This window comes from Aulonocara sp. 'chitande type north' Nkhata Bay, linkage group LG10, assembly GCF_057382095.1.
Source record: "Aulonocara sp. 'chitande type north' Nkhata Bay isolate Kocher_YH1m ecotype deep benthic linkage group LG10, A_spYH_male_GT1.1, whole genome shotgun sequence".
Classification (NCBI taxonomy): Eukaryota; Metazoa; Chordata; class Actinopteri; order Cichliformes; family Cichlidae; genus Aulonocara; species Aulonocara sp. 'chitande type north' Nkhata Bay.
Genome location: NC_141353.1, coordinates 15629842 through 15646211, shown reverse-complemented (window position 1 = coordinate 15646211; position 16370 = coordinate 15629842). Strand labels below are relative to the sequence as shown.

The window sequence follows — 16370 nt, the reverse complement described above, 5'->3', positions numbered from 1 at the left end:
AACGAAGCTAATAAATTCTGCTTTTGCTTTGTCTTTTTTTGTTTATTTCCACTTGACCCGACCCAGGCCCTTGCAGAGGTCAGGTTTCAGGGTCACAACACATGAGCAGCACATACATAACAGGTATTTTACTGTGTTGCCCGGGGGGCGGTGTACTCGCAGTACAGTGATTCATACCGCTGAAAAGCATTCTCTATGTCTCTGACAGGTTTTTGATTGCAGAAAAATGACACACTACCTCTGCTGCACGTGTTATCATTATCTTTTTAGCTATTTTGAGTGCGCCGCGTCAACGTGCCCTGTGAAGATGTGATATATTACATTTTCTGGGGTACTTTGTAACTCCTGCTTAATAAACAAACAAAAGATGTTATCTTGTGTATGCGTTAGATGTATTCTCATATGGACAGCAGCGGCATGTTATACTAAATCACGCTGGCATCCTTGTGGATTCTGAAAAATATAATTTTTACGAGATTAACAAAGGCGATCCATCATCGGCAGCCACGACTTGTTCAGATCTAGTCCAGGGGGATTAATCGATCGCTGATTTATTTTCCTTCTCAATCTGTCATCACTCTGCTGCTCACAATTATGCGAGTAAAACAGGAAATTTAGTTTCAAATAGCTTTCATATGACAAGTGGTTCTGGCCAAGCGATGGATTGTAATGAATAATAATGGCTATTTGAGTACGCAATTTTAACAAGATCATCTAATTATATACGATATTTTATTCTTTCTTTCTGTGATGATGATTTCTACAGCATGTGATTGATAAGGTTCTAAGTGCTGGAGGAAAGCGGTGCACAGTGAAACGATGTGCTGCACAAGCACTCTGCTGGCATTGCAAGTTAAACAGAAATGATGGCAAAGATAATAGTCAACCGTGACCTAACGAATGCGATTTGGGCTGTTTTTTCATCAGTTAGTAATTTAGTTAAATTGCTAGGATGGGTACTGGTTTATTATTTATTATGCTGGAAGCAATAAGATGACAGACATGTGTCGACAGGCCTCAGCTTTACACTGGAACTACAATCCACAGTGCAGTGCAACGCTAGAACTTGGCAACTATCTTTGTGCAACAGTGCCTCTCATAAATCTACATACTGATTTATACTGTATGTAAATAGTAAAGATGAACTTTCTAAAGAGTAACTTTGCAAATACCTAAAAGTTCACTTTTTATGGTCGAGATCTCGTTTTTCTGCTTTAATCTAAACTTGACCTACACTTGTTCCTACATTCAAACAGTCATTTCTATGACACCCACATGTTTTGCAGAAAACCGAAGACAGGAAATCAGATATCAATATGTACAGTATTCATTTGGTTGTTTCCCCAGTGTGAACAAACTACAACCTCACATGTGTGGTAACCTTGGATTTTTCCAGCTCTTCCGCACTGGCATATTGCTCCTGCACTAACAAAATTTGTCTGAATAGTTTATGATTAGCGAGCTCAGGTACTGTCACGAAACATCGTAATCAGAATGAATTTCAGATGAAAAAGACTGTGGCGAACCGAAAAGCTTTCAGCATTCACAAGCAGAGGCATTACCTAGAGAAGTGATGAATTATTATTGCTTAACTAAGAAAATTCAACTGATTAAAAATATTTTTCGCTTACCAGTATGGACAAACATGTGTTTGACGTAGTTCTGTTTGGCAGTAAAGGTTTTACTGCAGAGAGTGCATTCATAGGGCTTCTTTTCCCCCTGACCAATTCCTCCTGCAGCCTGTTGCTGCTGAGCTGGCGATTGCGGTACCGAAATAGGGTTGGGGAATGATGGCATTGCAGGGGGCGGCACTGCCACAAACTGGGGTTGCTGCTGGCCAGGAAGGTAAAGGAAAGGCTTGTGGTCTCTAGCCGGCTGTGTAGGAAAGAGTGTGGGCAGGAAGGTGCTTCCAGCAGTGCCCATCACTTGGGAATTGCTGGTCACGGTGAGCGGCATCCTTAGATTGCTGGTGTCTGGCTGGCGCATGTACTGGGACAAAGGGCTGAGTTTGACTGAGTTTTGCAGGGTATGCATCATGCTACTATCACTAGTGCTGTGGGATGTGTCCCCGTCCTCTGTCTTTTGCACTTGCTCTGGGGACGAGTCATTGACCTCTATCTGCACTGGAACTCCTTCCCCGCCACCGTCTCGGCTAAAGCCAGTCAGGTATGGCTGCTGCTCCATTGTATCTGGCTCAGTACTAATGGAGGAGCTCACCCCTGAGTCAAAACTTTCAACCTTGGATTCACTCTCTACACCCTCAATCTGGTCAGTGTCGTCCTGGCAGTCCCCCATAGTTTCATAGCAGCTGTACTCATCATCCTCTTCCTGCTTTACTTTCACGCCTCCTGTTTGTATGCGTACCGGTCGTGGTTGCTTGCGGCAGTGAGTGGACTCAGCTGTGGAGATGAAGCGATCAACCTGCTGAGATCTTTCCTGGATGCGGTTCATCCAGGGTGGATCTTGAGATTGCTGGTCCTTCTGAGTGCTAAGATTCGGATCGTAATTCGTCGACAGAGGGTTAATGTAAAGGGAGCGCTCACGGGTGCCGTTCTGCAGAGACAGGCCAGGGTAGGAGTACAGAGATGTGTATGCACGATCCACATTTTGCTGTGATGTTGCTTGCATATAACCTGACTCTGCGTCACTGCTGGGCCCAGAGGTGCCAGACTCTGGAGTGCCGCGGGGTGTTTCCTGACCAGAATCTCCCGGTATAACAGGGAACCCCCCTGGACCAGCCAGGCCCACATTCTGGGACACGATCCGTGTGCACTCATCAATGACGGTCTTAATCTGAAGGATGCTGGCAGCAGTGAGGATCTGCAGAGCCTCTGATTGAGACACTCGCAGAATCCCACTGTACATAAAGTCTATCAGCTTTTGGATGGATTGTACCGAGACCACAGAAGGGATCTCAATGTCGCTGTAGCCCAAGAGCAGCTTGTCCTGAAAGAAGGGGCTTCCAGCAGCCAGCACGCACCGGTGAGCTCGCAGCATACTTCCATGGATCCGAACAGTCACGTCACAGAAGTGCCCACGGTTGCGCTGCTCATTGAGGGTCTCAAGTACAGAATTGCTGAAGTTGTGGAGATTGATGTTATGAATGCGCTCGGTCATCCCCTTGCAACTGATGTCACCTGCAAGCAGGAAGCAACATGCCTGACTGAACACAACACTAAAAGTCCCGGCACTTTTTTTTCCCACATGTAACAACAAAACATCGTCATTGTTCCCAGCGTCGCTGATAAATTAGGATTAATAAAATCGTGCACAATGGAATACAACAGTTATAACCAAAGGCAATATGATAAGAAGCTCTTTATCCATTCAAGGAAATTGCCTTTCTAAACTGTGTGTAAAAATGTCGTCAACCATGACACAGCAATCAGTTTGAATACGAATTCAATACAACTGCCTGTTATAAATAATAAAAATAATACAATTCTTTGGAGAATGTCTAAAACAATAAGACAAATGTGTTCATTCTGAGGGGGGGGGGGGTCTTTCAGTTCAGTCTCATAGTATTAGGAGACAATCCAGTAATTCCAGCTTCTGAGCTACATTTTTCTTCCACATCGCCAAACTGAAGGACAATTAAGATGGTTCCCATCTAATTACTCCAAGTTTCTATCAGTGTGTATTTCTGAAATTCCTCCGAACACCATTAGGTGGTGCACTGGGCTTAAAGGACAAACAGGCCTCTTTTGTTAGCCATGTGTTCACTGTGATGGCGCTTCCTAACTATCCTAGGGATCCGCTAAAACGTGACCCGGCTGATCAGTGTGAGAGATAAATGAAAGTGCTTTTCTTCCATGTCCTCAGCTGAAGGAATAAAAATGAGAAAGGTAGTAAGTATACGAATTGTCTGTTTTGTTCTACAACTGCTTTGAAAATGTATTATTTAGCACAGAAACATACTTAAGTATAATTTCTGCTTTAAAGTACAGCTGCTGACCTTATTTGAAGGATCATTAAACACAACTTGTACTGAAACCAAGAAAATTGCCCTTCAAAACCAAGTGGAATATTATACTGATTTTTTTTTTTTTTGGTTTTTACACTTCATCTGTCAGTGAATTAATTTATTTAAAAAATAGTGCTAATGAAAATATGAGGCAGAATCGAACAAATTACTGCTGAATACACAGGGGAACGTTTGAAGAAACACTTTATAATTTAAAATGTTATTATATAGCGAGTAGAAGTAAAATTAATGTTGGGGGGTCAAATGATAAAAACTAGATTTTGTTTTAACCAGTGAAGTTGAATTTAGGTAAAAATTACTGCAAGAGGCAGTACAAAAGTGTCAACACAACCCTTTAGTGCTAATTCCCAGCTCAGTGAATGAAACGTTAAGGAAGAATACGTTATTTTAAAAAAATGAAAGGAGTATAGTACTCACAGTTAGATGACGTTTTGTTACGAAGATGCTTGTGTGGCTGGTGATGAAGTGCGGGTCAAGCTTCAGTTTGCTGGTGGAGATGGCTGATCAGAGGCCTGGTGCTAGGCAAGGCTGTCAGTCCTCTCTGTCCAAGTCATGTGTTGCTCTGCCACAGTGTTTGGAGGGGGGGGGGGGGGGAGACAGAGGGAGAGAGAGAGTGAGAGTGAGAGAGAGGGAAAAAGACAAAGACAAATCTTAATGCCACATACAGCCTCGTCGATACTGCCACTCCCTTAATGAACCAGGAGCCACATTAGCAGGAGTGTCTGCTGCAACAGATGTGTGAAGAGTTTTTAAAAAGCAAGATGAATGGACGTCGGTGAGTTCACATGACTGAAAACTACAAATCAAGGTTGAAAATAATTTTGGTATTGGCTCCCCCCCCCCCGCACACACAAACACACACACACCCACGCACACAGTTGCCTGAGCTTCTGGGCAATAAAACCACACCCTTCCAAAGAAAAAAATTATCTACTTTTTTTTCCTAAGGAGCTTTGTTTTTGTTTGAATATTTTGGAAAAGGTCTCAGTCATATTCACCATCCGTGTGTGTGTGTGTGTGTGTGTGTGTGTGTGTGCGCGTGTGCGTATCTGTTCCCCTTGTCATTTTCAAATCCACAAATGAAACGGCACAATGTCTCACACAGATGTAAAGCAACGTTTTCAGCTGTAATAATAGAAAAGAGTCAAATATTAAACACACAAGGCTTTCATTGAAAACACAAGAAAGGCATTCAACAACATTAAGCATGTGATGAGCTGCTTTGGTGATGCTAAGGAAGTCTGACACAACTGCTCTCACACTGTACAAACACATGCAAATGCATGTATGCAAATGTTTGACCCCAAAAAAGAAGACAAAAAAAAAAATCACAAAATCACATAAAACTCATCAGACTCAAGTCGCACACTCGTGCTATCGTTCAAGAGCAGGGAAACTGGAAAAGGGGGGTTTAAAAAATGCATTGAATCGGTGAAAAAATGCCTCCACCAAACAAATTAGACCCACATTGTTCCAAAGTGCCATCAGGTAATGTAACCAGTGAAGCTTTTAAAGTACCTGGAAATTTTCACGGCATGTTTGGATGTGAATATTTATCATTAATTTGAGGGTGGATGATATTTCTGACACTCAATTTTTTTTTCTTTTGTAAAAGACGTTCAGCAGCAGCCACGCTTGCTACAACAGGAACATGAAGTGCTCTGTAAAACGCCACTAACTACTCTGTGCTGCTGAATGAACAGAACAGGGCCAGGATTTGACCAGACGTGCGCATTAATGTTGGAGCAAATTATTCTTTTACGGCTCTCGAGTACTTTCCAACAGCACACCTACTTTGAGACACTGAAGTAAAGCCTGCCTACAGAAACTATGAGATTTTAAGCAGTGACCTCCCTTTTTTTTTTTTTTTTTTTTCCTTACACACTCGTGTGGAAGGATCATTGGCTGCATTCGGTTCTGCTCTTCTATGCCAAGGTAACAGACACGCGTTAATGTGTAAATGTGGCCCGAAGATGATCATTGTCGTTATAATTGAGCACGCTGAAGCAGAAAATCTGGGCTGAAAAAGTACAGTTAAAGTGTAACTGAGTAGAAATGGCTGAGTTGACGGACTGCTTGGGTCTCGGGCCTCCCTTCGAGGAGCGCCGCACTCTGTGGGACGCTCAGTGCTTGTTTTCCAGACATGTTCGTAACAACTTACAAATTTGATGATTAGATATAGGCATGTAATAACATGTTTAGGAGCAGATGGTGATCACACAATACTCAGATGGATCATGCTTTCAACCAAACGCAAACAGTTGGTTGTTTTTCAGTTTTGATCTGGATAAAAAAAAAATTATTATAAAATGAACCTCCTACATATGAAATATAACTTTAGCCATTTTCTATTCACTATAAAGTTATGTGAGTGACCTAAAATAACACATACAGATGGTTTACTATAAATATATATATTTATATAAGTCTAAACTGAGCGCTGGCGTAGCTGCTAAGTTAGAAACTATGTATAACTGCGACCTGTTGCGTGTGAATGAACCCCTCCTTAAATAATCCTGACTGACAAAGTCAAAGGAAACCCCCTCATACATATATATATATATATATATATATATATATATATATATATATATATATATATATATATATATATATATATATATATATATATATTGTTTCACCACCTAAAAAACAATAGCGAGACCACTGTTTTTTACTAGACCGCACACCCACATGTCAAATTTCTTTATCCATTATAATGTCAAATATTTGACTTTTTTTCCTTTTTCCTGCTGGGGTTAGCTTGACATGCAAATGTTATCCAGGTGCCATGGTTGGGTTTTGTGGCTACTGCTCGACATTGCGCACATATATGTTGCTTCTACCAGTCCAGACATGTAAATCCACCTGCCTAATGGGGAAACTGAGGTGAACGCTGGCAACAAAGGAGTAGGCCAAGGGAAGCGGGCTTCAGTTGCCCAGACTGCCACTCACAACAGTGATTCCATTTTAGCCGTGACACAGTGGGTGAGCAGCAGCCAGCGCCTACCTGCAGTGAATTCTAATCAGCCCAGGGGTCTGTCTCCCTCCCTCCCTCCTGTACCCTGCCTTGGACTAAAGGGGCTGATGATCCTTCAAAATTAATTAGATCCTTGTAGGAGGCGGCCATTTTCTTTCACTTGCTAATACTCCATGGGGAGGAAAAAAATTTAAATCAAACTAAATTCAGCATTCGTACCCCACCTCCCCCATATTGGTTTCTTTCTTTCTGCGCCTCTACCTGTTTCCTGTTTCATCACGTTGAACCTCTCCCCGTCTTCCCTTCCTACCCGTCTATCTCTCCATCCGTCTATGCCCCCACTCTTCTTCCTCCCTCCTCTCTCCTTACAAACCTTCTCCAACACCCCCCCCCCCCCCCCCCCCACTCTCTGGCTGCCTCCATGCCCCCAGCTCTGTGTCTGCCTCTGTGGAGTTTGCTGTCAATAAATCCCCAGAGGTCAGTTTGTCTGCTGGAAATCAGACACAATGCTTCAGACCGCCAATGCAACGCATGCTCTGCTGCTGCCGCCACAACAAAGACTAGGGAGGGGTGGAGGAGGAGGAGGAAGAAGGGGGCATAAAAAAAAAAAGGGAAAAAAAAGGAGGAATTAAGACGGGAAGACGAGGGTTGCAACTTCACCAGGCAGGCTCCAGGTTAATCAGCTGACTGCGTGAGGAGGTGAGCTCGTGGAACACGCTGCACCGAATTGGACATTAGTTAATCAAGGTGGGGTGGGGTGGGGTGTGAGGGTTTTGGGGTGGGTGTGAGGGGGGTTAGAATGGTGAGAATGGGGGATGGGGTTGAGAACAGACATAAGAGGCATGGTTATGAAAGGAGCAGTATCAGCCATTTGAATAATGTACATCTTGAATATGCAAATACTGCTTACAACACACACTACAAGCATACATTCAAGGCCCTTGGTACGATTCAGTGTGGAGACAAAAGGGCCGCGGGGCATGATGAAAAAGCTCATGTCCATGCACGCGCACGTAGCATCTTGATGGATGTGATGCAGATCTGCACTTATCGAGAGTGTTTTTGTGTTACACCTTATTAACAGTAAGTCTGTCTAAAACCTCCGCTGCTTAACAATCACCGTCCGACGTTGTAATTATTAATTTCAATCATCCAAGCACATTAGCATATAAACTGCCAGAAATCAGGCTGTAATAGTACGTTTTGGATATGGGATCTAATGTAATTCTGTTCACAATGTAAATATGTAGCCAGAACACTGGGGTGGGGGGGAATGAAGCAATATTCGTGAGGTAAGTGAAGGGGGCGCGTTTGTTAAAGACAGAGTGCGTTCAGCTCACTTCTTTGACAAAATGGGTGCGCACACGCAACTCGGCGTCATCAGTTAACGCCTCAAACTTAAAAATCAAACGTTAGCCAGTACTATTTTGCCGCTGCACGCTTTGAAAAAAGAAATAAATGAAAAAGTCTGGCCAACGACAGCTGTGTCAGCTAATTAAATCGGAACAATTTGGAGCGCTGCGTTTCTCTCGTTACCTTTGAGCACTTAACAGGTAAGTAATGCGCCCAACTCCCATACACTCCAAGAAAAGCTGCAGAAAAACCACATCCTCAGTCTCAGGATTTAATTGATTTGGCTTTATTGCAGTCACTGAAAATCATCAACAAGCACACGGAGACTGTTGACAAGTTGAGCCAAGATTTTTCACACAACATTTTTTTTTTTCCTTCCAATTTCTACTTCTCCCTGGACTGAAACTGTACGGCGCGACATGTCAGAACCGGTGAAATAGTTTGAATGATTTCGAGTGCAAATCATTGATAATTATAGCGTGTTTAAAATAGACTCGATACGCAACTATTATTATGAAACATGAAACGCCTTTTGAACTTTGAACTGCCATTTCACCTCAAAACGGAGGCGTACCAGAGATCCCTCCTTCAAAACGGTACTTTCGATTTTAAACTCAAGACCAGGAACGGTTTCAAAACATGAAAATATCTAAATTTACAACACTTTTCCTTTCTCAAATTCCTTCCTTCTTGGTCAAAGCATTGTAAAGTAATTACACCACTATAATGTTATAGCCTCTCTTCAGTTGAAATTGCTTCAATGACTGTATTGTGTTCATGCATTTGTGTGCATCATACGCTAACTGCAGCCACTGTTAACTCTTTACGGTCCCCTTAATTTAATCACGCCGCGAATCTTTAGTTCCACTGAAATGTCTCCAGTAGCGCAGCATATTAATGTGTTAACATATTCAGCCCAACAGAAAGCCACTCAATGTGACAGGATGTGCGGCTTTCAAATAAATTCCTCTAGCACATAAATAACAATAAACACTGCAATTCAAGTGGAGGACAGTTAAAGTATTTTTTGACAGGACAGCTTGTTCAACTTCGTCACTTTCTGTCAAAAACACACCCACCGCCACCCGTTATCCATAGCAGATCCATTGTACACTTACAGATGGGAGGATAATCTACTTCTAATATACTTTTTTTTTCACACAAAGTCCACACAAACACTTGTGAATTAGTGCTATCAGTATTTTTTTTGTTCATACTGTATTTTATGAAGAGGATGGGGTGGGGAGTGGGGGAGGTGGGAGGGGGACAAACAGCCACTGCTGGCTTAAGGCCATTAAAATTAAAGACGGCAGTCACTTTGGTGATGGAACAGAAAAGAAAAAAAATCTCAGAATTGGCAAATGGCTCTGCTTTTGTTAATGAGCATTTGACCATAAAGAACCATCTGACTACTCATATGATAGTCTCCAAAACACCTCTAACCCCCGAAGCAGATAATGCTAAATTCAAGAGTTATCATTTAGGCACAAGTGTCCAATGCAACTGCCTCTCTACAGCTACTACACACGTCAAGGACATTTTGCCTCTCCAAAAAAGGACCTCACAGGCCATTAAGAGATCTTCACGAACCTACACAGCTGCTCATATAGGACCTCTCTGTCTATTACTAGTGTATCATGATAAAGAGCAGTTAATACATTCAGCTCATCAAGAAATATCAGCGTGTATGCCTCTATTCATATTTCTATTCTCAAAAATTGGACTGTGTAGCTATGAGGAACAGTTTTGTATCTTCAAAGAAAATAAAGCATCTCCTGACTTTCTATCCTTGAGATGTAAACAAGGGGGAAAAAACAGGCGTTTGTGCTGAATTTCGAGGGGACTGTGCGGGACCTTTGTGAAGAAGCGCGCAGCTCTAACACAATAACGAACAAAGCAGGCTCTGAATGTGTTTAGGGTTAAGAGTACACTATGTTTGTCACTATAGCGAGGCCAAACAAAATGAAACCACAGTCTCATCTGTATTTAGAGCTAGAAAAACAGAAAAAAAGATGCTCGCATAAGTTTTATGTAAAGCCGGGTTTCACATGCAGCGCTTTCAAGGTGTCCTGCCTCTCAAAGACAGCACACATACGTGCTGTGGTTAAACAGTAAAGCCTTCTTTCATCAGTCATGGTTAGTGCCTCCACAATGGCACTTTGCTCTGTAAAATTTAAACCTTTAAGTTAACCTGACTAATGATTTAACTGCTAGCAGTGACTTTAAATCACTACTCGACCGTGCGTGCGTGGAATAGTCAGCAACTTCAGAAGTTGTGTACCATGAGGTTTCACAGCAGCTGCACAAGGGTGCACGAGCCAGCGCGGTGATGGTCCAGCACAGAGCTGAACTTTCACAAATGCACAAGGGTGCTTTAAGCAGGTCAGCTGCTCCGCTAGCTGCTTTTGCTTCAAGGGTCAGCAGCCTACCCTCTCTCTCTGGCAAGCACAAGCACAATGTTTGCCGTTTAAAAAAGACATGGTACAAAACTGCTAACATGCTAGCAGGAGAAAAAAGAGAAAAATGGTCATTGCAAAAGAAAAAATAGTTTCATGATGCAACATATTTCTTCAGCCTGTAGCTACGGTAACAAAAATACAAATGGCATTGGGATGAAATAAAACTGACTCATTATTCAGGTGAACTGGTGATATCTTCAATATGATGTCTTCAAACACAGATTTTTCTCATTATGTGAATAAGATGGTAAATCCAGAAGACTTAATGGAAGCATGCTGTCCTTATTTGAAGCCATATGGATGTTAGCAGTGTTTAGTTTATTTTTAGTTTGGCAAGCTGTTGTGTAGTAAATACAGATGATTATATATGTCTCATCAGATCATTTGACATATGACCCATCTAAAAGTGCAATGCTGACGCACTGAAACACTGCCGACCACAACCGTGCCCTAAACACGCTTTGACCAAGCGCTGGTCTGATCCACTGGTCTGCAGGCTGAGCAATGTGATTTAGAGCTAATGACTTAAACAAAAATTGGCACATAGGTAAGGTTTTCTGGTAATCCATCAAGGGGTGGCAATCTAACCACATTATGAAATTTCATCCATACAATAGCGTGTTGCGAGATTAACTTGTTAAGCAAGCCAACTACAGGATTTCACAAGCGCTCAGGGAAAGGCCAAAAACTAAAGATTTCCACTCTTTCGGCCTTGTGTTAATCTCTAGATGTTATTTAGACATTTGAGCTGACTGAAATTTCACAGCAGCACACTCAAAGTACAGATAAGTCATCGGTCCCTCGTGGAAACGGCGCTCGCATAAGGACAATAAGATCATTCATGTAAAGAGGAAATCAGCTCTCGTCGGGCATTTATGATGAGTACATTTTAAGAAACTACTGCCAACACTGTAAGCCACACCCTCTTACTCAGTAAATACACCTTTTGGAGGAAACAAAGGAGTAAATGGAGAAGTTTAAAGAAAAATATGCAAACTTGGACATGTGACAAAACAAAGCTTATGAGCTTCATGGGAATCACATGTAAGGCTTCTACTAACACAGTCCAATTTAGTGTCAAACCTTTGGACAGTCTAATCTCAAAATGGGCCTATGCATTGCCTGGAAAGTCTGTTGTTTGTGCTTGTTGTTTTCCTAGCAATTACATCAGGAAAAACTATGTAAGCAACACCAGTTAGTGTGGTTATACAAGTTCTATAGCATATCAGAGGTTGCATATACATAACAACTTCTTGTGTCCTTGTGTGACTGTGAGGATGACTATATGTTTTTAAAATGATGTCAGATGAGCTGATGGTAGCTGTTTGGCTGTTTTTTTAAAATAGATTTTTACCACCCGATGTGTTAGCTGTTAACACGCTCATTAATTTATGGTCTTTCCATTTCCTGTTTGCTTTGTTGGTGCCCAAAAAAACAAAAAAATGCCATTAGCAGTGAAGTCTTCTCCAAGATCGATCATATTTAAAGTAGGGAAATTGATTTAAAAGGCGTTTAAGTGATGCTGACAATGTTGCGTTTCTTACTGGACTTCCTTATGTTTTCCAAAGACAACAACTGGTGGAGCTGTACAATGCTGTAATTTGTAATTACAGAGCAAACCGCACTTGCTTTGTAACGAATTTCCATTACCTTACATGGCTTGCGTTGTTTGTTGCTGTGCAATCTGTCACCGTCAACACAACAAGATATTTGCGTGTTCACCATTGCTACACTTCCTATTGTTCCTTGTGCATTTTAGTGTAGCCCAGGTTGTCCTCTCTGATCTGTTTTAATGCAAAAAAAAAAAAAGCAGAGAGACCACAGGGTCACCTCAGCACAAAGCGCCGATAATATCAGCTCCGTTTATGATAATCCTCTGGCCCTTTGGCCTTGCTAATGCTCATGAATTGTTGGTCAGTGTGGTCTTTTGAATGCAGCAGAATTATTATCGTTGATGCTAACAATCTATAGCTCATAAGCCCCAGAGTGTAACCTAAGCTGATCAGCTGTTTCTGGTAATATTACTATAAAGATCGTGCCACAGGCCTGTGAGTATTTTCGGCAGGTCATGAAACAAATGTGCCACTTCTAAGTCATTTGTGGTGCCACGGTTTGATGGAGAGGCTCAGGAATGCATATGCCTTTATTCCTGGTCATGTGACTGTGTTAGGTGAAGTTAACAGGGTACGTACAATAGCTATGTGTGTCTTTGTCTATTTGTGTGACCTTCCTTCCTATAAATGCATGTTGGAACTGAGCCTAAAGAGAAGTGGGAATAAGAAACATGCTTTGTGAATGAATGAATGATTGTTTAGACACTAGCCAGCAGCACAGCTCACTCTAGTGAAAGACTCTAAATTGGATTCATGTTGTTTAATCTGTTCACAGAAATTTTTTTTTAAAAAGAGCTTAAAGTGAGTTTACATAGCAGCTGCCACAAGGTCATGTATGGACGTTTTCACGTGCAGCGTCCCACTGCTGCCACAACCAGCAACCATTGCATTGGATTTCAAGCCGCCCAACTATCTCATGGAGACACATGGACTGCATCTACAATAAAAAAGTAATGCAGGTGTTACGAACGTCACTAGAACGATCCCACTGGGTCACTTGATAAATGTCAAACTTATTGTCAACAAACCTGGCAACTCGGATAAAACTGAACATTTGCCTTGCCATCTGGTTGTCATTGAACAGGATAGGCATGCATTTTCTTTGTCACCTAAACCAACAGTCCTAATAATAATAATAAAAAAAGACAATCTATACTTTACTATTCATTAAAACAAGAAGCTGTTAGACAAATTAACTATTATTTTCAGACTCTTCAAACCTAAACGTGTCTTGATATAGATACAATTCAGGGCAATAAATAACATGGATGGTATAAGAACAGATATGCCTTTTCAAGATGAAAATGCAAGAGAAAAATTCCCTTGTTAAAGATTTTCTTTCAATAAGAAAAATACCTAACAGTGATTTCCTAAGGCTGTATTTAAAAAAAGAAAAGACGAGAAAAAAAAAAACCAACTAATGACTTACTCAATAAAAAAAGAAAGAAAATACAGTTTTAGATTATGTGAAAATACTCTAAGGTTTCAGCAAACGTAATATTTGATAAAACCACAACACAAATACTATTGTGTAAATAAAATAATTCCCCCTTAGTTTACCCAAAGCACAGTGCATACCAATGTACCTCGAGCGAGAGTGTGCACAATCTTAACATTTTGGCTGGTGTGAGTACAGTTTAGTGGAATGAGGCTTAAAAAGTCTCCTCGATGCCAAGAATGAAGCCGGGAACTTACAGCGCTTATATTTATTGTGAAAAGCTGAAAAACTTACAAAGGACACTACTGCTCTTTGCAGTTTTCTCATACTCTCTTTAGATACTCTCCCCTTCAGCTAGGCAGTGAGCTCACCATGACTTGTAGAAAACCATATGGGTAGCAGGGTGAACTGAGGACACACATGCACCTTGGCAAACATACAACTTTGCTATTAGAATCCAGGATACATTTTTCACATCAGTTGAATACCTAGGCCTGCTTGTGTGTTTAAAGAGAAAGAACATTAATTAGGTTTAAATGCTCCTTCCATGCGACCGACAAAATAAATGTTTCTAAGACACGTTATTAAAATGAGTTCTAAAGAAGTTTAAACATCTTCAATAAAGGAAGAAAAAAAAAGAAACTCTTCCGTTGTGAAATTGTTGTGAAATAACTTCTGATCAAGTTCTTACATGAGATTTGGCTCCTGCAGCACAAATATAAAAGCTTTGATAACAACTGCATGAACCAAGAGAGTGTAATGGAAACACATGATCATACCCACCATGTTTGTAATGTATATACTGTATACATGTGACACAAGGAGACCGCAACTGCGAAAACAAAGCAGCTGGCATTGCACTTTAAATGACAAAATTTAAAAAAAATTAATCTTAAGACTAATAAACATATTTCTTATCGTGTGAGCAGGCTAATATTAATTCTGGTCCTGTACCAAGCTCATGTGTAAACATTAAAATAAAACCTTCTTATCCGACGGCAAGTGTGTGATGAGTTTCTCCCCTGTGGGACGCTCCTTTTAGATTTTGCTTTATTTTGGAGAAAGTAAACATTCAAATCTAAAACCATATACTATGAAGCTATGCAGGAAGTAAGGATAGTAAGCGGGTTTCATGAGACTTTATAAAGTTTTATAGCCGAACAAAAGCTTACTGACGACCGGCTGTAACACTGGCAAATACTTATTCAGGCTCAATTTGTGCTTTCATTACGCATTCCTGTGATACTTGCAGGGAGGGAAGATTCCAAAACAAAAGTCCTTTGAAAACTGAAAAACGCGTCATAAAGTTTTTATGCTGCACGATCTTATAGTCACACCAGGTTCAGTTAAGGTTTAATAAAAGTTCTGAACTAAAAGGGCACATATTAAAAAAAACAAGACAAAAAAACAACTCAATGAATTTTAAAAGAAGGAGAAGAAAAAGTCTGGAGCTGTAAATATTCCTGAAATATTATTTATGGATAATATACCCTGATTGGGTTTCTTTTTAAAAAATAAATAAAAGCCTCTCAGTTGATTCCAAAATATTTTTTATGCTTTCTTCTCCACATCTTCAATAACAAAACACAATTTTCCTCCCTTTAAACAAGTGATTTTGTGTTCAGTCCTTGCTTTATTGCTGGAAGGAAATCCCCATAACACACTGTAACAGTGGTTTTGTGTTGCATTATGCAGCTAACGGGGAAATTCATTCCTTACTGACAAAGGCAACCTGTGCAGATTGTCAATAGGTTTTGTGATTGATTTGTATATTCAGGGATAAAAATAATGTAATATAAAGAGAAGCATGTAATGTGTGGAAAGGGTGATTTGTGGGTAGAAGGATCCAAGCCAGTTAGCCAGGAGGTAGCTAGCCTGCCAACAATTTCTAGTTTGCAAAGCGTAATCCAACGATCCAGCAAGGAAGAACTATCATTATATTTTACTAGGATCAAGGGATACAAGGAAAATAGAAATGGAAAATAATTTAATCACTGATACTTTAGAGGCACCTGAGTTTTTTGGGGGGTTACCATGGCAGCTAGGGACTCAAATGTTGCGTTACAGCTGCAAATGCTGTAAAACAGGAGTCTTACCAATAAACAGAAGGTGAGAAACTTTATTCATTCTTCTTAAACAAAACCAAATCCTGAAGCTTAAAGTCTATTAAAGGCTTAAAGGCTACTCTGTAGTTAATTACAAGACTTATTAACTTTAAGATGTGCACCTGAAAACAGTCTCTGTTGGCAATCACATCAAAGATGAGCCTTACTCCAAAGGGGGGAATATTCATCTAACGAGTATCATACAGGGAGGGGGAAAAAAAATAAAAAGCTGGGAAAAGATAAACTCTGCCTGAGACAAAAAGGCCAAGCAGTTAACAAGCACTGTGACATTCTGGATGCAATCCACAAAGTGGCTTGTTATATCGATGGATCTCTGCTGCATTCCCAAAATGGCTGCCAAATATGTTCAACTGAGCCAGACAAAGTGCCACAATGGACTCAAGTGCAAGTCTGCTGTCATACGATGGTAAAGACCT

At 40.8% G+C, this 16370-nt stretch overlaps 1 protein-coding gene across 1 annotated transcript in view; it reads right to left on the bottom strand.

Moving 5' to 3' along the window:
* Positions 1 to 16370, bottom strand: part of zbtb20 (zinc finger and BTB domain containing 20) — a 36619-nt gene that overhangs the window by 16108 nt on the left and 4141 nt on the right. The window contains exons 2-3 of the mRNA XM_086308564.1: positions 4403 to 4547; positions 1632 to 3137 (exon numbers count right to left, since the gene is read on the bottom strand). Coding sequence (XP_086164690.1) covers positions 1632 to 3117 — 1486 coding nt within the window. The 5' untranslated portion in view covers positions 3118 to 3137; positions 4403 to 4547. The remainder of the gene's footprint in view (positions 1 to 1631; positions 3138 to 4402; positions 4548 to 16370) is intronic.